At 38.2% G+C, this 19,495-nt stretch overlaps 2 protein-coding genes and 1 non-coding gene across 12 annotated transcripts in view; all 3 read right to left on the bottom strand.

Annotated features, from left to right (window-relative positions):
- Window positions 1-6: 6 nt before the first annotated feature.
- On the bottom strand, window positions 7-9,432 carry LOC139971297 (uncharacterized). 9 transcript variants are annotated; one of them, XM_071977630.1, is made up of 4 exons: window positions 8,319-9,432; window positions 4,671-4,786; window positions 3,612-3,677; window positions 7-2,679 (listed from the first exon to the last, which is right to left on the bottom strand). In XM_071977630.1, the coding sequence occupies exons 2-4, from the start codon at window positions 4,735-4,737 to the stop codon at window positions 1,190-1,192; spliced, it is 1,623 nt and encodes a 540-aa protein (XP_071833731.1). In that variant the 5' UTR covers window positions 4,738-4,786; window positions 8,319-9,432; the 3' UTR covers window positions 7-1,189. The 9 variants fall into 9 exon arrangements, with proteins under 9 accessions (XP_071833731.1, XP_071833730.1, XP_071833738.1 ...); XM_071977629.1 differs by having other exon boundaries at window positions 4,671-4,783; XM_071977637.1 differs by having other exon boundaries at window positions 7-2,676; window positions 4,671-4,783.
- Trnae-uuc (transfer RNA glutamic acid (anticodon UUC)) lies at window positions 7,939-8,010 on the bottom strand. Its single transcript has one exon. It is a non-coding gene; the product is annotated as a tRNA-Glu (tRNA).
- A 152-nt stretch (window positions 9,433-9,584) lies between the features above and the next one.
- Window positions 9,585-19,495, bottom strand: part of LOC139971294 (bromodomain adjacent to zinc finger domain protein 1A-like) — a 30,348-nt gene continuing 20,437 nt past the window's right edge. The window contains exons 20-24 of one of the 2 annotated variants that reach the window (XM_071977624.1): window positions 19,101-19,295; window positions 15,051-15,241; window positions 14,236-14,589; window positions 13,368-13,528; window positions 9,585-12,933 (exon numbers count right to left, since the gene is read on the bottom strand). In XM_071977624.1, coding sequence (XP_071833725.1) covers window positions 12,592-12,933; window positions 13,368-13,528; window positions 14,236-14,589; window positions 15,051-15,241; window positions 19,101-19,295 — 1,243 coding nt within the window. In that variant the 3' untranslated portion in view covers window positions 9,585-12,591. The remainder of the gene's footprint in view (window positions 12,934-13,367; window positions 13,529-14,235; window positions 14,590-15,050; window positions 15,242-19,100; window positions 19,296-19,495) is intronic. The other variant, XM_071977626.1, reaches the window with a different exon arrangement.

Below are 19,495 nucleotides of genomic sequence, written 5' to 3'. Positions count from 1 at the left end.
TGGTAGTACAGTGAACCCAATTGGGACAATTTTTTTTATACTGTAGTGTCATGTCCCGCGGCGCTTCTGAGCACTCGTATTGTCAGTACCAGCAGTATGAATATCATGTTTCTATCATTCGTAGAACGGTATACTCAAGGGCCTGCTCTGATTAGTTACTTCAAAAGAATACATGTGAAACAACTTTTCAAATCTGAACTGTTTATTACTTTCTATGTACACAAACATAAATATGAAAGGCAAGATAAGCAAATGTATTTCTTCTCTGTTCACACTATGTGTATTTTCAATTAAATTAAAGAGCATCAGCTTTCAAAGTTTGTGTACCGAAAATTCCTCAAACTTTTAAGTTAATATGTAGAAGGTCTGACATTTCAGGACCTTCAAATTACTGCTTGACATAGAGAATATTAAATTAATAATATTGCATTGCCATAAAGAGAACATATTTCAGTTGGATGTAAACTGCTAATTGAAGTTTTGAACATAGTGACTGCTTAAGTATTCTATATTTCTAGCACATTTTGTAGCAACACTGATGACCTTCAAGTTATGCGTCGCAAAAGCCATGAGAGCCCTAAGCTTCAAGACTTGTACTGATTCTGTACTCGTATTCTCGCATCTAGCTGTACATGTACAAAGCCTTGTTGATTTGTCCTCTTACTTGTACTATCATCTTCAATAGTCGTAAAAAACTAATACAAAATTAAGTACTGGTACATGATCATGCCGATCGCCATGTACCTACACTCATACTCATAGCGTGGAAATTCTTGTACTCATTCTACTGAACTCCTTCTGCAAGTCTGGCTTAAGTTACTTTGAATACAATTTAAAGGTAATGCAAAACCCAACATTTCAAAACAATGTTGTATTGGTAAGTAAGCAATACAATATCACACTGACTTAAATAGAAAACAAATAAGTACACTCATAAATAAAACATACACACATGCACATACACACATATGTACAGTATATAATGCAAAACAATGTGAAGAGTTACTTTTATGAATTGGTATCAATGGAAAGATTCTATACCTATGTGATTCTTCCTTCATGAGCCTTCAAATATGAAGATATTTTACATGTAGCACTGCTCTGATACTCACACTCGTGAGACTATTCAACTACAGTATGTGTGTTCTCTCATGTGACTTTAAAATAGACTGTGCTGTTGCAAAGTGTTTCAGCGGAAGGAATTCTCAGCAGCGTGCTGCCTTTGGTGTAGCTTTAACGTATCCACTTTTCTAAATCTCTTCCCACAATCCTGGCATTTATAAGGTCGCTTGATATCACTGTGAACAATTTTATGTCGGTTTAAGGAGCTGGCTGTTCTGAAATCCTTGTTACACTGTTCACATTGGTATGGCTTCTCACCTGTGTGTATTCTCTCATGTAGTTTCAATGAACAAGTCACCGAGAAAGCTTTGCCACAATACTTGCAGGCATAAGGTTTCTCGCCGGTGTGCTTTCTGAGGTGTATTCGTAGACCGGCTGCTGACATAATCCCCTTCCCACAGTACTGACACTTGAATGGTCTGTCGGTGCAGTGAGTCTTTTCGTGAGCCTTTAAACAGCTGATGGTGGGGAATGATTTGTCGCAGGTTTGACAACCATACGGGGTCACGTCGCTGTGAATGCTTTCGTGTTTCCTCACGGTCGACAACTGAGAGAAGGCCTTGGGACAAAAGTGGCACTGATAGGGTCTTTCTCCCGTGTGAACTCTCTCATGCCTTTTCAAACAATTCGAAGTGGTGAAAGAACTGTCACAGAACTGACATTTGTAAGGTTTCTCACCGGTGTGAGTTCTCCTGTGAACTATCAGACCTGAAACTCGAGAAAACGTTCTGGTGCAATATGGACAATGATACGGCTTTTCACCTGTGTGGATTCTCTCATGATTCTTGGTACAATGGGCCGTGTTGAAAGTCTTCTCGCAGAAGCTGCACTGAAAAGGTTTCTCACTCAAATGTGTCGTCTGGTGTGTCTTCAACCGGCTGTAGGTATTGAAAGCTTTCGGACATTGCTTGCATTCGTAGGCTTCCTCGCCAGAGTGCAGTTTTTCGTGGGCTTTCAAGAGACTGGGCCTGTTGAACGTTTTACCACAGAGTTTGCACTGATGCGGTCTTTGGCCAGTATGCAAGCTCTCATGGGTCTTCAAAGTGCCAGAATAGGCAAAGACTTTGTCACAAAACTTGCAAAGGTAAGGCTTTTCTCCTGTGTGGGTTCTTTCATGTACTAGCAATGCACTCTGCTTTAACATGACCTTGCTGCAGTATTGACATTCTAATGGAATGTCACCTTGGCACGAGTCATCATTAGTCTCAAGGATTTGAGCGTTCAAATTTGTTTCATCTTTCAAAGAGCTGTAATGCCTGTTCTCAGACTGATCGAGTTCATCAGGAAAAGAGATGGTGCAATATTCATCTGTACTTTCACACATTGCCGTATGAGTGACATCGGCAGCTTCCTCGTCATGATTAACGACTCCAACAAACCCCGCAGGAACCAGTGTGAGATTCTCATCGCCCCTCAAAGAGGACTTTGGTAACGTGTGGTTCATCTTTATTGCACTCTCTGTCCCTGTGATCCTTTCACTTTCAGGATGATGTATGGACAATCTGTGATCAATAGCAGAAGAAACTTGTACCGGGGCTTGATCAATTCCTCCCCCTGTGATAAATATTAGAAAACATTAAAAAAAGCATTTACTGAGAGCATGTCAAGCTTTAAGTATAACTGTGTTCTATGTTTACTTGAAGGGAACAGCTCTTCCAGTCTTAAAATGCATCTTTTCTGGTAGAGCAGCTTGTTGCCTGTTCTCTGAATTTTATAATTCACTCTTAAGCACCAGATTCACTCAAGGTTTTACAAATAGCTGGTTGACTGTTATCAGAACATAATTCACTCTTAAGCACAACATTCACTCAAGGTTTTACAAACAGCTGATTGCCTGTTATCTCAATTTATAATTCACTCGCACCAGATTACCCAAAGTTTCTACAAAAGGCACATTTATTCAGTAATTTCTCTCAACTGTGAATGACAATATTGGTTTTCAGTCCTTCTTTCATGCAAAGGCTAGACTAGGTCCATATTCTATAAATAGTGTCATAGGTTTACACTAATATGTCCAGACTTTCTGAAGTTTTAAATATTTTGTGAGTTGTGACATTTATACAATATCTAACCAAATATTGTGTGTTAAAGATCATCTGGACCACCAGAAATATCGAATTGCTGAAAAACAAAAATTAGCCATTTGAAAGACTAACATTTCATCTGCACCAAAACTAACAGCTAGCACAAGGCCTTTTTTTAACATCAGGGAAGTCAATTCTTTCATAAACTTGTCAAAATCACTGATATGAAAATTAATCTGAGATGCTTTAAATGGACTGAGTCTTTCAAACTTGCTTCTATTATTCTATTATTTTTATCTCAGCAACAGTTACATGCTATGGAGCAGGTAAATTATATATACATTATCATAAACTTAAAACACATTTTCTTTAGACATTCTCAGTAAAATACATAGTTTTTTATCTGGCAATTAACTTCCCCTTTTCTTCCCATTCGTAGCCATCCACAACTTAATATCCACAAACCTGTTTCTTTCTGTGTATTTACTTCACTGTCATCATCCTCACCAATCTCGACCTTGATAAAAACTTCTGATGAAGAAAAAATAACAAATGTCAGTTTCAAACAGTAACCATGCAATTTGCCACAACTGAATTTGTGTCTCTTCTATTTATTTACTTATTTTATTATTCTTATCATATTTTTTGGGGTGGGGTGGGGGGGGGTAATTAAAAAATAGCAACAGAAAAATGAAGAAATGGAAGAAAGAGAGTCACACATTTGCAATCATAAGTCAAATAAGATTTACTATATTTCACTTGCGATATTATGTTTAGGAAGGTGTGTTAGTGTATAGAGACAAGTAAGAGGGGAGTGAAGTAAATGTTTGGCGTTTGTTGACTTCAAATGATCTTTGTCCTCCACCAAAGCGATAATAGGCTCCTTAACTTTGATATGGTACATCTACAAACCAAATATGAGATATATCCAACGTTCCCTTCTTGCAATATAACGTTTACAAGCCTTTCAATCTTTGACATGTTGTCCCCAAATGACCTTTGACCTCCACCAAAATCAATAGGCTTCTTTTAATCAACGTTGTACACCTTCATGCCAAGTGTGAGAGCTGCCCAAACTTCCAATATTGAGATATCATGTTAACAAGGTTTTCACAATTTAACCTCTGATGACCCCAAATGACATTTGACTTCCACCAAAACATTAGGCTTTTTGTACTTAATGTGGTACTTCTACACACTATATAAAAAATTGGTCTGACCTTCCCTTCTTGAGATATCGTGTTTAAAAGCTGGGCATCACAAACGCACACACACACACACGCACCCTTACGCAATCATGAATGCAAAGGTTACAATTATCATCGAAACCAAAAATTTGATGTTATCTTACTGTACTTCACAATAAGTTAATAACCAAACAGTTTCTGATATTCTGAACACGTGTTAATTCAATAAGTCTAAAGTTGACACAAATATGATCCACCACCAACATTTCTGCTCATGCAAGATTCACCAAGTTTGAAATGGCAAAATTGTAGAATTCTTTATAGTATCTATAGTTACCATCAGCTGAGCTGCTGTCTAGGTTTTCATCTTTGGTCTTGTTAGTATCTTCACCAGCCAGATCCATCTCAATTTATGTAATTGGTTAATTGTGAAAATACTGCTGTATCGATCTGCTAAAGACAAACGAGCAAAGTTAAGTAGTATTAATTACGTACAGAAACCAAAGTAAACTTAGATATAATTAGACACACTTAATTGATGTTTTGTGGAGGATATATAAGTTATTCCTCTACTCATACTGGGGACAAACTAAAACGAATGACAGCGAATGACCGAATGACAATTGACTTTGTACAGGCCGGGTTAATTATCATTTGCGAATGACAGCGAATGACAGCGAATGACAACGAATGACAACGAATGACAGTGTTGAGAGGAGATAGAATGATCAACGGAGTGGAGTAAATGCGGTTATTGGTTTCCTGCGCAAAAATGATTTGAGGAAATTTGAGAAAATCGCATGTTACGTGGTACAGTAGCAGGGTTTTCGTGTTATTTACGGATAGAAACCACAGGGAAAGTTTTTGTGTGGGAATGCGCTTGAGTGCTGTGCTTTTTACCTCTGTAGATTTATAAAGAAAGATAACTGAAGCCGTTTCAAGATTATAGTATCGTTAGTTTCTAACAATTAATATCAGAAAAATGACGTTAAATTTACTTTTTAAAATCAAACTTACAATTTCGCTTACTGTAAGGTGTGTTTTTATCTTGTCCATACTTTACTAGATCTAGATACCCAGGAAGTCTGAACTGTGATATCCGGTTGAAGCAAATGTCTGTGCTGTCATTACTGTCATTCGTTTTAGTCAACGCAATTTTTTAGTGTGTACAACATATTATCATTCGTTATGTGTAACGCAATTGTCATTCGTTTTAGTAACACCCTCATACTGTACAGTACATGCTGGTACTGTACAGTATGTAGATAAGGCTACATCCTTAAAGGTCTGCTGTGTAGACTATAGCACGCCATCATAAAATGTTTCTTGAGATTACAAAAAATGACCTCTCTTTACCAATTAGTCTGCAACACCTGCCACATATTTGTTCTTGTATGAGGGTCTTTGTGTATATGATTCATACTACACTGTAGACATGAACTAATTTTCACACAGTGTTTACACAAAGAGCCTTATGGAATTAAGAAGCTACAGTATATGCAGGCTAATTGTTGAGTATGAGGTCCATTTACGACCATGGCAGGTCGATTACATAATCACCAAACTTTCCTAGCTATAGCCTTGTGCGGCTAAAATTGGAGCCAATAAAGCAGATCTTTAAGCTGAGATGTACAAAAAATAACAATTATATACATGACCGCGTATGAGCAATGATTTCCTTCATGCAACTTAGTTTAGTTTAGTTTAGTAGAAAAAAGGATCAGGAGGGACACTTAAGTCCCCATCAAGGACCATATAGAGAGAGAAAAAAACTGAAGACACAAACACCTAGACCCAATGCTTAAAGTGCTTGTCCAAAGCATTCTTAAACCCATTGACACTACTTGCAAGTACAACTTTCTCAGGCAAACTGTTCCACTCGTTCACAACCCTATTAGATAAAAAGTTATGCCGAATATTAATCCTACTATGTGACTTTTGGAGTTTAAGACTATGACCTCTGCATGGGCGGCGATCCTGGGGGGGGATGGGGGGATATATCCCCCCATGAAAATGGGTGGAGGGGATGTAATACACCATATCCCCCCCACCAAATGCCAGGAATAAGAATATTTTCATGCCTTCATTTATGCATCATCGCGAATGTACGGCTCTCTTTAGCTTCATTTCTCGCCTATACCATAAACGCAGTGCGATCTTTTCAAATAAACCGTCTTTATAAAGCAAGAATAGTTGACTGTAGGCTTCATTGGCCCTATAACAACAAAATGTATTATTGCGCCCACGGTATTGATATAGTACATATATGCACCCTCATAGTATTCATATAGGCCCTATAGTAGGCCTACACACGTACATGTTCCCTCGAACAGCTGAGAATCTCATGTTACCAGGGTAATGCTTAATTAGGGGCGTCGGAGCGGTTCGCCGGACCAATATTCACGGCGCAAAAAAAAAAGGAGAAAAAAGTAGCACTAAGAAGAAAAAAAGGCAAAAAAATAAAGAACCAAAATGAAAACATACTTCAAAATGTGTTTCAGAAGATTAATCGGGCACAAAAACAGACAAGGGAGAATGCACAGAAGAAAAGCTCGGGAAGTGCCATTTCCTGCAATCTGGGAGGCATTTTTTCAAAATTTTCTCCAATACGCTACGCGCCAACCAATGGTGGCGCGTAGCGTAGTTTGACCTTCCAAACGTCCCCCACCCCCCCGATAATTATGGTAGATGGCTACACTCTGATCTTCCGTACCAATCAAAAATAGCTTCCGACGCCCCTGTTAATACACGTACGTTTCACCTGGATGCCCTAGCAATCGGTACCTAGGAATGTAACTATGTGTAATTGTGTATTGCAAGTGTATAGGCCTATAACAGCCTGCATGAGGCCATTTTCTTCATCGAATAATATAAAGAGCTCTCGAACATTCTAACCTAGCGCCTGAAACAAGATTGACAGGGGCAATTTTCCCAAAATAACACCCGAAATTAAAAAAAAAGTATTTTGGATCCTGCTTATGAGATATTTCGGACATGAAATCCCTATTTTAAAGTTGGGTATATGCCGCTTGGAAACCTCGGCAAGTGCCGTTTCCGGCCATCTAGAGGGTTTGTAAATCCCAAAATTTTCTTGTACGCTTCGCGCCAACTCATGGTGGCGCTACGCTTAGATAGTCAACAAGGTCATATCCCCCCCACTCGGAAGTACGGATCACCGCCCATGGACCTCTGGTACAACTACTGTTAGCAAACATGCAAATGTGGTAAAGGGTAAATTGTCAAAACCATACACAATCTTAAAAACCTGAATCAAGTCCCCATGTAACCTCCGAATTAGCTCCAGTGTGGTGAGATTCAACAGTTGTAACCGCCTGTAATAAGGAACACTCTTTAAGGAACTAATCATCCTATAGTAGCCCTCATCTGGACCTTTTCAAGTACTTCCTTATCCTTAGCAAAATATGGGTTCCAAGCCTGCACAGCATATTCCAGATGAGGCCTAACCGACTGCTTATAAAGCCTAACTACGATGTCCTCTTTCAGAAAACTGAAGTTCCTCTTGATCATACCTAAAACCCTATTACCTCTTTTAGCAGCTTCGAGACATTGTTTAGAAGGTTGCAGAGACGAGTCAAAAAAATATGTTCCCATACCGGGAATCGAACCCGGGCCACGGCGGTGAAAGCGCCGGATCCTAACCACTAGACCATATGGGAGAGCTATCTTCATGATATGTTAGAAACATTTCAAAGTCTTGCATTGTCAAAGGAATAAATTTGCTACATTACCGTACGCTTACAGTTACAGTAGCTGACGGTTTGGCAATATAACCAATCTTACGGGACTTAAAAAACAGTTGATTTTCAACAATTCACACATTTGTTAAAATTTCTGTTAGTGTTAAAACTGTCGCCTACCAAACACCACATAAATCTTATGTTGCAGTCCATTCGCTGTGGGGTTGGTTTACAACAGGGTATATGTTCTAACTGCACGTATCTTGATGTTGACTGACAAATCTCACCTGTATCATCATCAGCACCTCCACTGCTTCAACACAAAGAACCCAGGCTAGACAAAAAGTAACTCTCCCAAATCTGTTCACAAGTAAACAAAGACGATCTACTTAAAACAGTATTATTTTGTGAACATTTTTCGATGCAGCATCCACTTCGATCAGTTTCAGTTATTCACAATATGATCGGGTCAGCTTTGGCCTTGTCAGTGTTTATTTACTTTCCCTGGGAAGCATTTTGCTTATCTTAATGATGTGGCCAGTTTTCAACTTCTGGAAAAGGCCAAATGGTATGAAACGGTCAAAGATTATAACTTACGTTTCTTTGCAAACGTCCCCTTTCTTTGAGATACAATTAGAAATTGGTGTTAGATTGTATAAGCAGTTGGAACGGCCTCATCTTGAAAATACTGTTTTCAGGTTTGGAATCCTTACAAAGAAGAAGCTTTGAAAAAGGTTCAATGATGTACTACTAGGACAATTCACTCATCGAAGGATATTTGCTATCATGAGAGGCTCCGGATTCTCATATCTCATCAACCTGTAGTCAAAAAATTCCGAGGGCATTTGATTCAAGCAAGATTTTCCTTTGTATTGATGATTAAGCATTTAGTGGGTTTATGAGGGTATTTTTCAAGGGTAGGATTCACTAGAGTTCATCGTCTTAAAGGGTGTGAAGACTCGCGCCAAAAGAAACGTCTAATGCCGGTAATCTGACCTAGTTTCAAATGAGGTGTAACAGAAGTGTTAGACACCACCATCGATCCCAGAAAATACACACACACAGCTTGCTACCATCGGTAATTAGACACTAGTGTACAGTCAGTACATAGGCCTACAGCTGCGGTCAATACCCACAGCACAGTGTACAAACAATACAGCGATGGACATCTCAGGTCCAGCTAAAGATAACAAGGTATCACGTTTCGTTACTGTACTGTCTGCATTTTTTAGCGACGCGAACAAAACGTCACTTGCAAGCAACGGAAAGTTAACTTTTTCAGATGGCCACATGCGGTTAAGTTGCAGAAAGCTTGCACTAGATTAAATGTTTGTAAGAACTTCAATTCTCAGAGGGGTGTGAATAAATGGAATGATTTGCCCGAGTTGGTTGTCCTCTTAGTGTCAATGGTTTTGAGTATGCTTGACGGCGATTTTGCGATATCTAAGTAGCTAATAATCCCCGGGTTACACTTTCTATTATGTTAGCGATATTCAAGTCATATATTAGTGGAAATAATACAAAGAAAATAATTTCCCCAAAGAGACAATGCATAACATTTTCAGATCCTCTCTATTAGTTCTTCTTTCAACATTCTCAATGTTTGTAATTCTCATGAAAAAATGACTTCAATGAAATGAAAATAATGAAAAAGAAAAAAAGAAATGAAAATGTATTAAACAATATCTTACAATGTGAACATTTCATAACCTAAATATACCATCATTCATGTGTAACCTTGCTTCTTCTTCTTCTTACTCAGCCAAATTCCCCCTCCCTCCCTCCCTCTCTCCCCTCCCATCCACCATTACCCCAATATTACTCCATCATATTGCATACCAAGACTGGCATTTGTTTATTTCTCACATTACTAGTTTACACCTCGACTAGTTTTACAATTTATTAGAAAAATGTAACCTTTGCCATGCAAAATTAAATCTACAATATTGCATATCCTTCTAAAAAGGGACAACTATGTTTAGCTTTCTTGAAGTAATCCCTTATCAATGAAAGATATAGGTACAGCAGTGGTCAGGCTTTTTAAAGTGAAATGTATAGGAAAGAGTAAATTGATAAGTGTTTCGAAAAAAAAGAGTGAAGAAGTTGTTGGTAATCTAGTAGATTGTTAAAATGCAGGTCCTCTTATTCAAGCTTATAAATCATGGTACACTGGAAAAACAGTTTCCAGAAACTGCAAACTGAAATAAAAGTATGTGATGTTCCATGTGTTGTGTGTGGTGGCATGAACATGTTCTCCCTCCCACCCCCTCACAAACACACAGACCCTATTTTTCTTTTTAAGACCACTGAATTTGATGAAACGTCCCACAAATAAAATATGCCTTTCAAGTCCTGTACAGTGGGGTTTTATCGCAGTAGTTAACATAATATATGCTAATGTTGCTATTTTTCATATTATGAAGATGGGTTAACCAACACTACATGTGATCCTTGCTAGGCGAGCTGCTGTTTGCAGCATTCAGTTGGCAGTGGATTTTAGTGTTTTCTGTTTCTTCTAGAAATGGAAGCACATAGTGCGAAAAAAAAAAAAAAAAACTTAGGCAAAGGATCATATTTCCAGTCGCACTTACTTCCTCAAGAAACTACATATGAAACTTCCTGTACAAAAGAAAACAACATTATTACCATTTTTATTTAGACATGGATTTCAGATCCGCTTAACAAAATGCTAATAGTGTCTTTGGATTAACTCCAACTCAGATGACACTTTCTATGTGCAAACAATCAAGGTTTGTCTTTATAACTTGTTTCATTACCTATTTACCCTAGATTTATGACATCTGCCCCAACAACACACATATTGAAAGAAATTATGCAAATGTTGTGTTCTCAAGCAAATTCTGTGATGCACTGCAAATTGCAAAAGACTTGGCAGGCATTGGATTATATCCTATGGTACACTCTTGTTGATTTGAGCACATAACATCTGTCTTTTTCATTCATACATCATTGAAGTCTTCGGACACAATTAAACATAAACCTCAAGACTGCTATACAAACATAAACAAGTAAGTAGTCTACTGTGTTATTAAACACATTTGGAATATCATTGCTATTTATTGCTGAATGTTAATTATTATAATAAGACATTAGGTTGTCATTTATGAGTAACCTCAGTGTGATTGGCTGATATTGGGCAGAATGAAACTGCAGAATTATTACACTGCAAGTTTCAATCCACCTCTATATAAGTGACTGTTACTAACTCAATCAAAATATTTGCAAAGCTGCAGTAATTTTTCTTTCACCTCGCTGAGATAAAGCATCAATAAGTTTTGTTATTGTCTCAGCTACATCTCTTTGCTGTATAGAGGTGATTTTATAAAAACTTGAGCCCCATCTATGAGATAACTAAATATCTTACCTGAAAGCTTATGAGGCTGCATAAACGAAACGTATAATATATATTTTAAGGTTTTATAATAAATCCATCTTTCTTCAAACCTACTACAACAAACTGCAAATTAAATTTTGTAGTGACAGACTGCCCACTTCTACTTTCCATCAACAAAATCCTCTTGGTTTACATATCACATCAAACCATGTAACACTACTGTTCTATACCCTCACCAGTCACCTTATAGACTGAGTGTTACCTTTCTCCTTATCCTATCCGTCCTTTTAATTCAACAGTACTTCAAACTTTAGAGCACAAGTTCTGCTCTTGAGTATGTTTGTAAGGTATAAACCACGCTTCAAATCCACATGAGTCAATGCTATAGAAACACTACTTGAGTTGTTTCTATCACACAAAAATTCAAAACTATTAAATTTAGCTGTAAATTGAGTACATTACTAGACAATATTTGATAAACATGAAATATGAAAATTCCCTGAGAGTCCATATGGAAGTCATAATTTGGTATGAAGGACTCTATACTTCAGCCCTTCCCCGGACACTAATATCACAGACAGTAACCATCATCGATCATAGACTAACCAAGGAGATGAACCATCTGGCAGGCTAGTTGACCAATCACAAGAGAGGTAACCCTTAAAGAGTCAATAGCGACCGTTTGATGATGCAAATGTCACAATATTTACATCTGATAACACCTGAGCCTCCAACGATAGTTAAAAATCGTTTACAAGTTACACTCATAGAAGGTTCGTCCAACCATCCATCCATCTATCAAATCATTTTTTTATTTTTTAAATTCCATCTTTCAAAACAATGCATACATCTTAACCAGGGTCTGCTTGCATACATGTCCTTGATATATACTCTCACAGCATTTGTGCAGTCTTTTTTCCATCACGTTTCCATGCCTTACACACAGATGATGCTCCTCACACATATTATTCATAGGTAGTTTTCCAATGACCTGAATACTCTTTGCTTTTCCCGGTTCTACTTCTGTTTTGTGATAGTTCACTTCCATCGCAGATCCCATTCAGTACTGTGGCTAAAATCAGTGTAGCAGAGTTCAGCTACTAATCAAGACTGGACCATTTCACTCCACATGTGCTAAGTGTGCCAAAATGTCTCAAGCTGTTTGGTCGCTCACCAGTAAGTAATTCTCCATATGCAGTACTGGTCTATACGTCTGTGATGACCTTCTTACGGCGAGCTCTCTTTCTTTCTCCGCTGCTGCGCCTGTCCTCTGTGTCACCACCAGAGGGCGACAGATCTTTTCGTTTGTTGACAGCGACCTCCGTCTGCAGTCCGAGCTCTTCTACCCTCTGTTCTAAGAAGGCCCACACTTTTCGGCCTTTCTTTGCCTCGTAGCTCTGATAGCGATTGTACTGCTGGCAATTGGTGAAAATGAGACGCAGATCAGCGATAAACTCCACAGGAGTCGCATACTGCATGGTTGTTACTTTACTCTGCATGGTAGAAAAGTCCATTGGCCTCTTGATGACTCGGTAATAATCTGGCACCTAGATGGTTAAGCAGAAGGTAAAGATAACAATCTGCCTGAGCAGGCTGGAAGGCAATTTTAAGTTGCCTTAGAAAGCTTAGCATATGGGTATGTTGAGAGAGATGTACACTGCTATAAGAAACTGCTATAAATCTGTGCATTTGTGTAGCAATTTGACAATTTGCGATGCAATACTGGATAAAATATTCTCTGGAACAAGCAGTTACTTCCGGGTAATGCTCAGGCTACACACACATATTTTGCATTCACTACCAACTCAAACTTAATGACTACAGAGGTGGTCTGACATTGAAATGAAAATGAAAAAAATGAAACTGTTTTGTGTCTACATATCCTCCTCCATAGGGCAAACCAAAGTAAATTTGAGTCTTAGCTGAGGAAACACCGCAGAGGCAGTAATTTACTCCCAAAAGGCAAACGGGTTGAACTTACCGTCTTTTTGCTGACAGGGACCATGAATGGTCCGGCATCTGCATGTCTGACCAGTTCCTTGAGAAGTTGCTCACACTGACCAAGCTGGTGCATATCAGATGAACCCCTCGCTGTGGTGGAAGACCTTCGTCTGTGTGAAGATGAGGTCTCAGGGCTCCCGTCTGTTGAGTAATCGAAAGGAGTGACATATGACCAATGCTATAAATAGTGTCAAGCTCAACAAAAAGAGATCAGGGAAGCATGATTTACCTCCAGATGGAATCTACTAACTAAAAACTCCCAAATTACATTTATTTAGTTTGAAGAGAGTAACCCTCTCAAATGGGGGTTAGTGATTTTGAATATGGGGGTTTTAGTCATAAACTTATCGTGGAAGTTCGGGGCATATTTTGCATTAATGGAAATGAGATTACAAGGATGTTGTCAACATCCTTGTGAGACAGGTTGCACCTCATGTTGTTATACTTGCAAAGGTTAGTTATCCAGATATGACTGATTAAAGAGTATCATACCCTTTACATTGTACTGTTTGTTCATTCTTGTTTTGTGTTTAAAAGGGGCAGGGGGAGTTCAATGGGAGAGGGAGTCATGGAAGTACTTCAAAATTTGCCAATTTTTCTCTTTAAAGGCAACCAGTTTTACCAGCTGATATTTCACAAATTCAGCTCAATGAAAAAAGAAAATTATTCAACCTTAACACTCTAAACAAATTACAACAGTCTGATTAAAAGTGTGGAAAAACGTCAGCATCAGTAATAATCAGTTATCTGAGTAGAACTGCCAAGTAAAGTTTTTAAAGCTATATATATCTTAAATTCTCATCAAGTAGCAACTCTCTCTTCTAGGTGAACTGAAGAATAAAACCTACCGATAGAGACCAATTTTCTGAGCTCTTTATCCTGTCTGGTCAGCACGACCGTCAAGGATTTCTTTCTGCTTGGAAGTGCCCTTGCCTCTTCCTCCTCTTCCGTATCGGCATCTTCCTCCGCACTCCTGGTCCTCTTCTTGCCCCTGATGGGTCGCTGGGAGTCTTGTCTGGCCTCCCGCAGAGACTTCTTTAATTTGGTACCGTCGTCGCTGATGTTTAACGTGATCTCCTCGTCCACCTGCACTGTGTGGACCTCACTGTCAGACTCCTGTGTCTTTCGCCGGGATTGTCTTGAACCTCTCTCAAGTGGTTTGTTGGTCTGGGCTTTACCTCTAGCCTGTCTTCCAGCTTTTCCTGACATTGGTAAACATATTAGAAGTCAAGTAAATCGTCTCATTTCTCTTACAGTTAGGTTCAAGAACGTCAAAATGAAAGACTAATGATTTCTTGCATCACAATCACTTCACTGACATAAATCAGGGAAGCAGGCAGTTTCCAAGGGTCTGAAGCGAAGAGAGTAAAACAACTCTGTTCTATATCTCCCTCTCTCTTCCTTCCTTTTTAAGTCTCTCTCTCTTTAGGAAAGACTGGAGTATGGGATTGACGACACCTTCTCTTCAATGGTTACAACTAAACCCAACCTACCAGCAGCTTCATATTGGAATCATTAGGTATCTCCCTGTATTAACTTAGATAACCTTCCAAAGCTTTGAAATATTGAGAGCTTCATATTGAACCTCTCTAGCATACCTTATTATTACGAGACAATGAATTTTCAAACCTATGAACACAGCCAATATGCAAGTCACTCTTACCTGCAACCACTTCTTCTTGGGGATTCTCCTTACATTCTTTACACTGCCAATCCTTGCGGGGCATCCTTGTCATGGGAGGACGGCAGCATCCCAGATGAAGCGATGACGAGCAGGTCGAACAAAAGATGAGTTTGCCACCATGGCCACACTCGACACAGATTGCTCCATGTTGACTGGTATCTGCAGCTTCCCTGAAAGATCATAACCCATTTTGAAGTTCTTAGTAAGAAGAGGATAGCATTGTTACCATAAATCTTTATTTCCATTTTCCACATTTACTAAGTAGTACCTTATAAAGAGTGTTATTGATTTAATGAGTTTAGGCAGTATTTTATTTAGGTGGTAACGGCCGCTCATAGATAGATCAACTAAGTCTCACCAATCAGAGGAGGTCAATATTAAAATAAATAATTATTAAAGCTACTTAATGTGTTATTTGTTGTTAGAGGGTAGCAAACAAATTTTTCCCCAGAGGATATCACCAGCATTTATTGCCAAACAGAATACAGTTTTACTTCCTGTGTAGAGTGTGCACCATCTGATAAAACGGCGTTCCTACTAAATCATATCAAAGCCATATACGATCCTAGAAATCAATTCTCTTTCTACAGAGTAACTGCACCTTCAAACTAGTTGCAAACTTCCACACAATTTTTCCTTAGCAAGTACAATCTACAACATTTAAATATGAGGTTGATAAAAGTGTCCCGGTTCTTTTTCACCAATCACTTGACTAGTCTAAATAATCATCAATAATGCTGGATGATGACTACGGTAATTCTATAACTTAAGCAAACCCCGACATGAGATCTGATTAATTAGTTAATGTACACCATGCACTTTAACGACCATCCTGAGAGGATATCATCAGAGGCAGCAGTCATATGCACAGCATTCGTCGCATATCATGAGATGCGGTCAAACACAGGTTTTACGGTAGTTACCAGCTTCAGCAAAATGGCAACACCACAAGACAAGATTTTGAAAGACAGAACATTCTTTAATAAAGTTGAATAGTTCAAAGAGGTACTCTGTAGAAGAAGGGTGGAACATTTGATATAGGCTGTGGCTATTCTTACGACTAGTTGTAACAATTATTTATAAACTATTCTTACGACAAAGGCGAATTCAAGCGCAGTAAAGTAATTAAAGCAACTGCGCATGTAGTATGGGTAACCCTAACCCTAACTTTAACCCTAAACCCCAATCCTAACACTAACCGGAAATTATTGTTACTCCTGGTCGTAAAAAATAGTTCTCCTGTCATAAAAATAGCAACTGCGCATGCGTAGTCGGAAATTATTCTTACGAACAGTCGTAAGAATGGCCACTTTGTTTGATATAAGGAAGGTTAAGACAGCAGTATCCAATTTAATTATTAAATCCAGGTCAGAAATTCAGAGATGATGATCGAGGAAAAAGTCTCGACATCATTCATTTGCAGCCTGGACTAATTTGTCAGGTATCGCACAAAATGACCAATTAAATGTTCACTTTACAGTTTCCATCCTTTAGAGATATATTACCACTGATGTGTTAGTTGGGAAGTAACTCTGGAGCTAAGATTAGGAAATGCTACTTTTCCTGTGCTACAGGTATTAGCCAAACAATAAAGACTGTTGATACCACTAGAGGATATATATGTCACTAGAGGATATGTACATCATTATTTGAGGATATGTCAGCAATGATTGTAACAAGAGAAATAGGAAGAATTTTAAAAATGATTGATACAAGGATCATGTCATCATATCAAACTTGCACATTTTCAGCTCTATCTCTTGGAGGACATGATCCTGTGGTGTTGCATTTATTCAAACATTTCAAAGTTTAAGATAAAGGGTGTGAGCCTACTTACTGTATTGCTTGTGTGGTAACAACTACAAAACAATTTAAAGGTCCAATTTCAAAAAAGATATGTGACAAGAAATCCTACTTATGACCTGTTCTATAGCACAGTCCAAACCTAACAACCAAACTATAGGGCGGTGTTTGGTATAACATGTCACAACAATTGCTCAGTGAGCAATGATGCAATGAAATATGTTTTCTTTTTAGGGCTTGCAGAATTTGTTTGTAGCATGATGTAGTGTAACAATGTACAGTATATAAACATACAAGAAAAGAAACTGACAACGTCAGCTTGAAAAATCATATAAAACAAAAATGTTGAAGCCGATACCAATTTCTCATGGTAAACGAAACAATTTCAACCTTCTCCTACCCCTCCCACCAACCCTTCTCTCCTAACATAAACACAAATTCTGATCCAGTTAAAGCAAAAATCCATTCACACATATCCTCATCTCATCAAAACAGCGATTTTCCATTAGGCATGACCAGATGACTTCACAATTTTTGTTTCTACGGTAACGCAAGAGCATGCTCTGTCCTATTAAGCAGGAGTAGAACTTAAGACTGCCCTGAATTAGGCAAAGTAATCATACAGTGCAAGTGCAGGAAACAGGGAGGTCAGTGAGATAAAATATTATGGTATTACATAATTTCAAAGAAATTTTATCAACTTATGAAGGATGCAAGATCTTGAGATTTCTCCACAATTTTAAGCATTTTCATTTTAAGCTGCAACAGTCAAATGATCTCAATGAGATGCAACAGTGACATGTATAGCTATAAAGCTCATCATAAAACAACTCTTGAATAATCTGACAGTAACAACAAAGAAGAAAATGAAAGTAAATGCATGCAGGCAGGAAATGTACCGAGGCCACCAAGGCCAATCATGGTCAAACATTGTCCCCCTTTCAACAGATAATTGACCATTGTTTTGTTTAACAATATTACTTCAAATTAATTCATTAGTGTGACTGTTCCCAGTTCAACAGATCTATCATTTGGCGATCTTTTACTCAAATTTTTACAGTTTGTGGCTGTGAATGTCAATTTTAGACTACATGTCCACTGTGCCTGATGTTCATATCGTATAAACTATACAGCACAGTAAGTATGCATTCCAACAATGTTATGTATTTTCCACCACGTGGAAGAAATTATGCCAAAATGTGAAAAAAGACATACAAATCATTTCAAAAATGTTCAATCAAAACAAACTACAGATTAACATGCCATAGTCTGATGGACACATTGTTACAATTACAGTAAGTAGACAACATACTGTAGGCATGGGCACATGTAGCAAACACAAGCAAAAACAAAGTCACTTGATACACTTTATATAATAAATGCACACAGAGCATATAGGACATTCACCAATACAATAATAGACAAATTTGTTATTATGTTACTTTTGTGTAACAAAGGTTTCATATCATATCAAAATTTTGCATTTTTATACAAAGTCTACACTCAAGAGAAAAAAAGATTTTTAGTTTTTATATTTAAAAAAAAAGAAAAAAAAAGAAGTAATTTGACAATCTTTAGCCTAACTTTCAAGGAATAACTTTATTTGTTATCTGCATGGCAAATTGCAGACCACAGAAAATGACAAATTGTTATACATATGGAAAACCTGCTTAACAGTATTTTGTTTTACTGTTAGTACTTTAATTATGAAATACCAAAACTTTACAAAGTCACATAATTTGCCATGTAAAATCTCAACGCTTTGATTTGTAGGATGTACTCAAGACTGCAACGGAATCAAAAGCTACTAACACTGGATATGAGTGGTACCTCGATTAGAGTGCTTTATCATTAATTCTAACCTACAAAGGCTGCAAATGTTGTTGAGTTGGCTGAAGTGTTGATATAGATAACCTGATGAAACTTCACTAAAAGAGAGTAGAAAGCTGCAGTTTTAAATGCAATGAGTGACAGTTAATAAAGCTGGGAATATAAGCAAATGCAGGCATGCAATGAATGAATTATGTTAGAAAGCTGTAAGGTGGTATACAAAAGTAAGATGCACTAGGCTACCGAACATGCACGAGGAGAGGTGAGCTGTTATGAGAAACACTGTTAGCGACTCGAGAAAGAGCAGACGAGAGACAGAGGGGGGTAAATATGGGTAATTGATGGGTGGTTTTTATTCTCTCTCTCTACGAATTTGACCAAAATGTTTCTCTTTACCCTTCTTGGGGTTCTGCCTTAGAGCATGTATCACAACACCACTGCTGCCCTTTCTTCAGCTGCCCAGGATCAAGGCACCCCAAGTGTACAGCACCCTCGCACCCAATACACCGAAGCAGTTGCCCACCGTGCCGGCATATGTAACATGTGTAGTAGGCCTCCTTGCTGGTTAGGATTGTGCTCTCGTTGAGATCGCTACAGGGGTGAAAGGTCACAATGCAAGAGAATATACACAGTAAGAAGTCAAACAGTGAAACCAACTCTGCCAATAGACTGTACGTAACACTGCTCATGGGTGGCGGTCTGTGCTTGAAGATATATTATGTGGGAATGCCAGCCTCGAATGAATGATACTCATGGCATGTCTCAATGTCCTTACAACAACACCACATGAT

This window comes from Apostichopus japonicus, chromosome 8 (assembly GCF_037975245.1).
Source record: "Apostichopus japonicus isolate 1M-3 chromosome 8, ASM3797524v1, whole genome shotgun sequence".
NCBI lineage: Eukaryota > Metazoa > Echinodermata > Holothuroidea > Aspidochirotida > Stichopodidae > Apostichopus > Apostichopus japonicus.
This window is presented reverse-complemented; position numbering and strand designations above follow the sequence as displayed.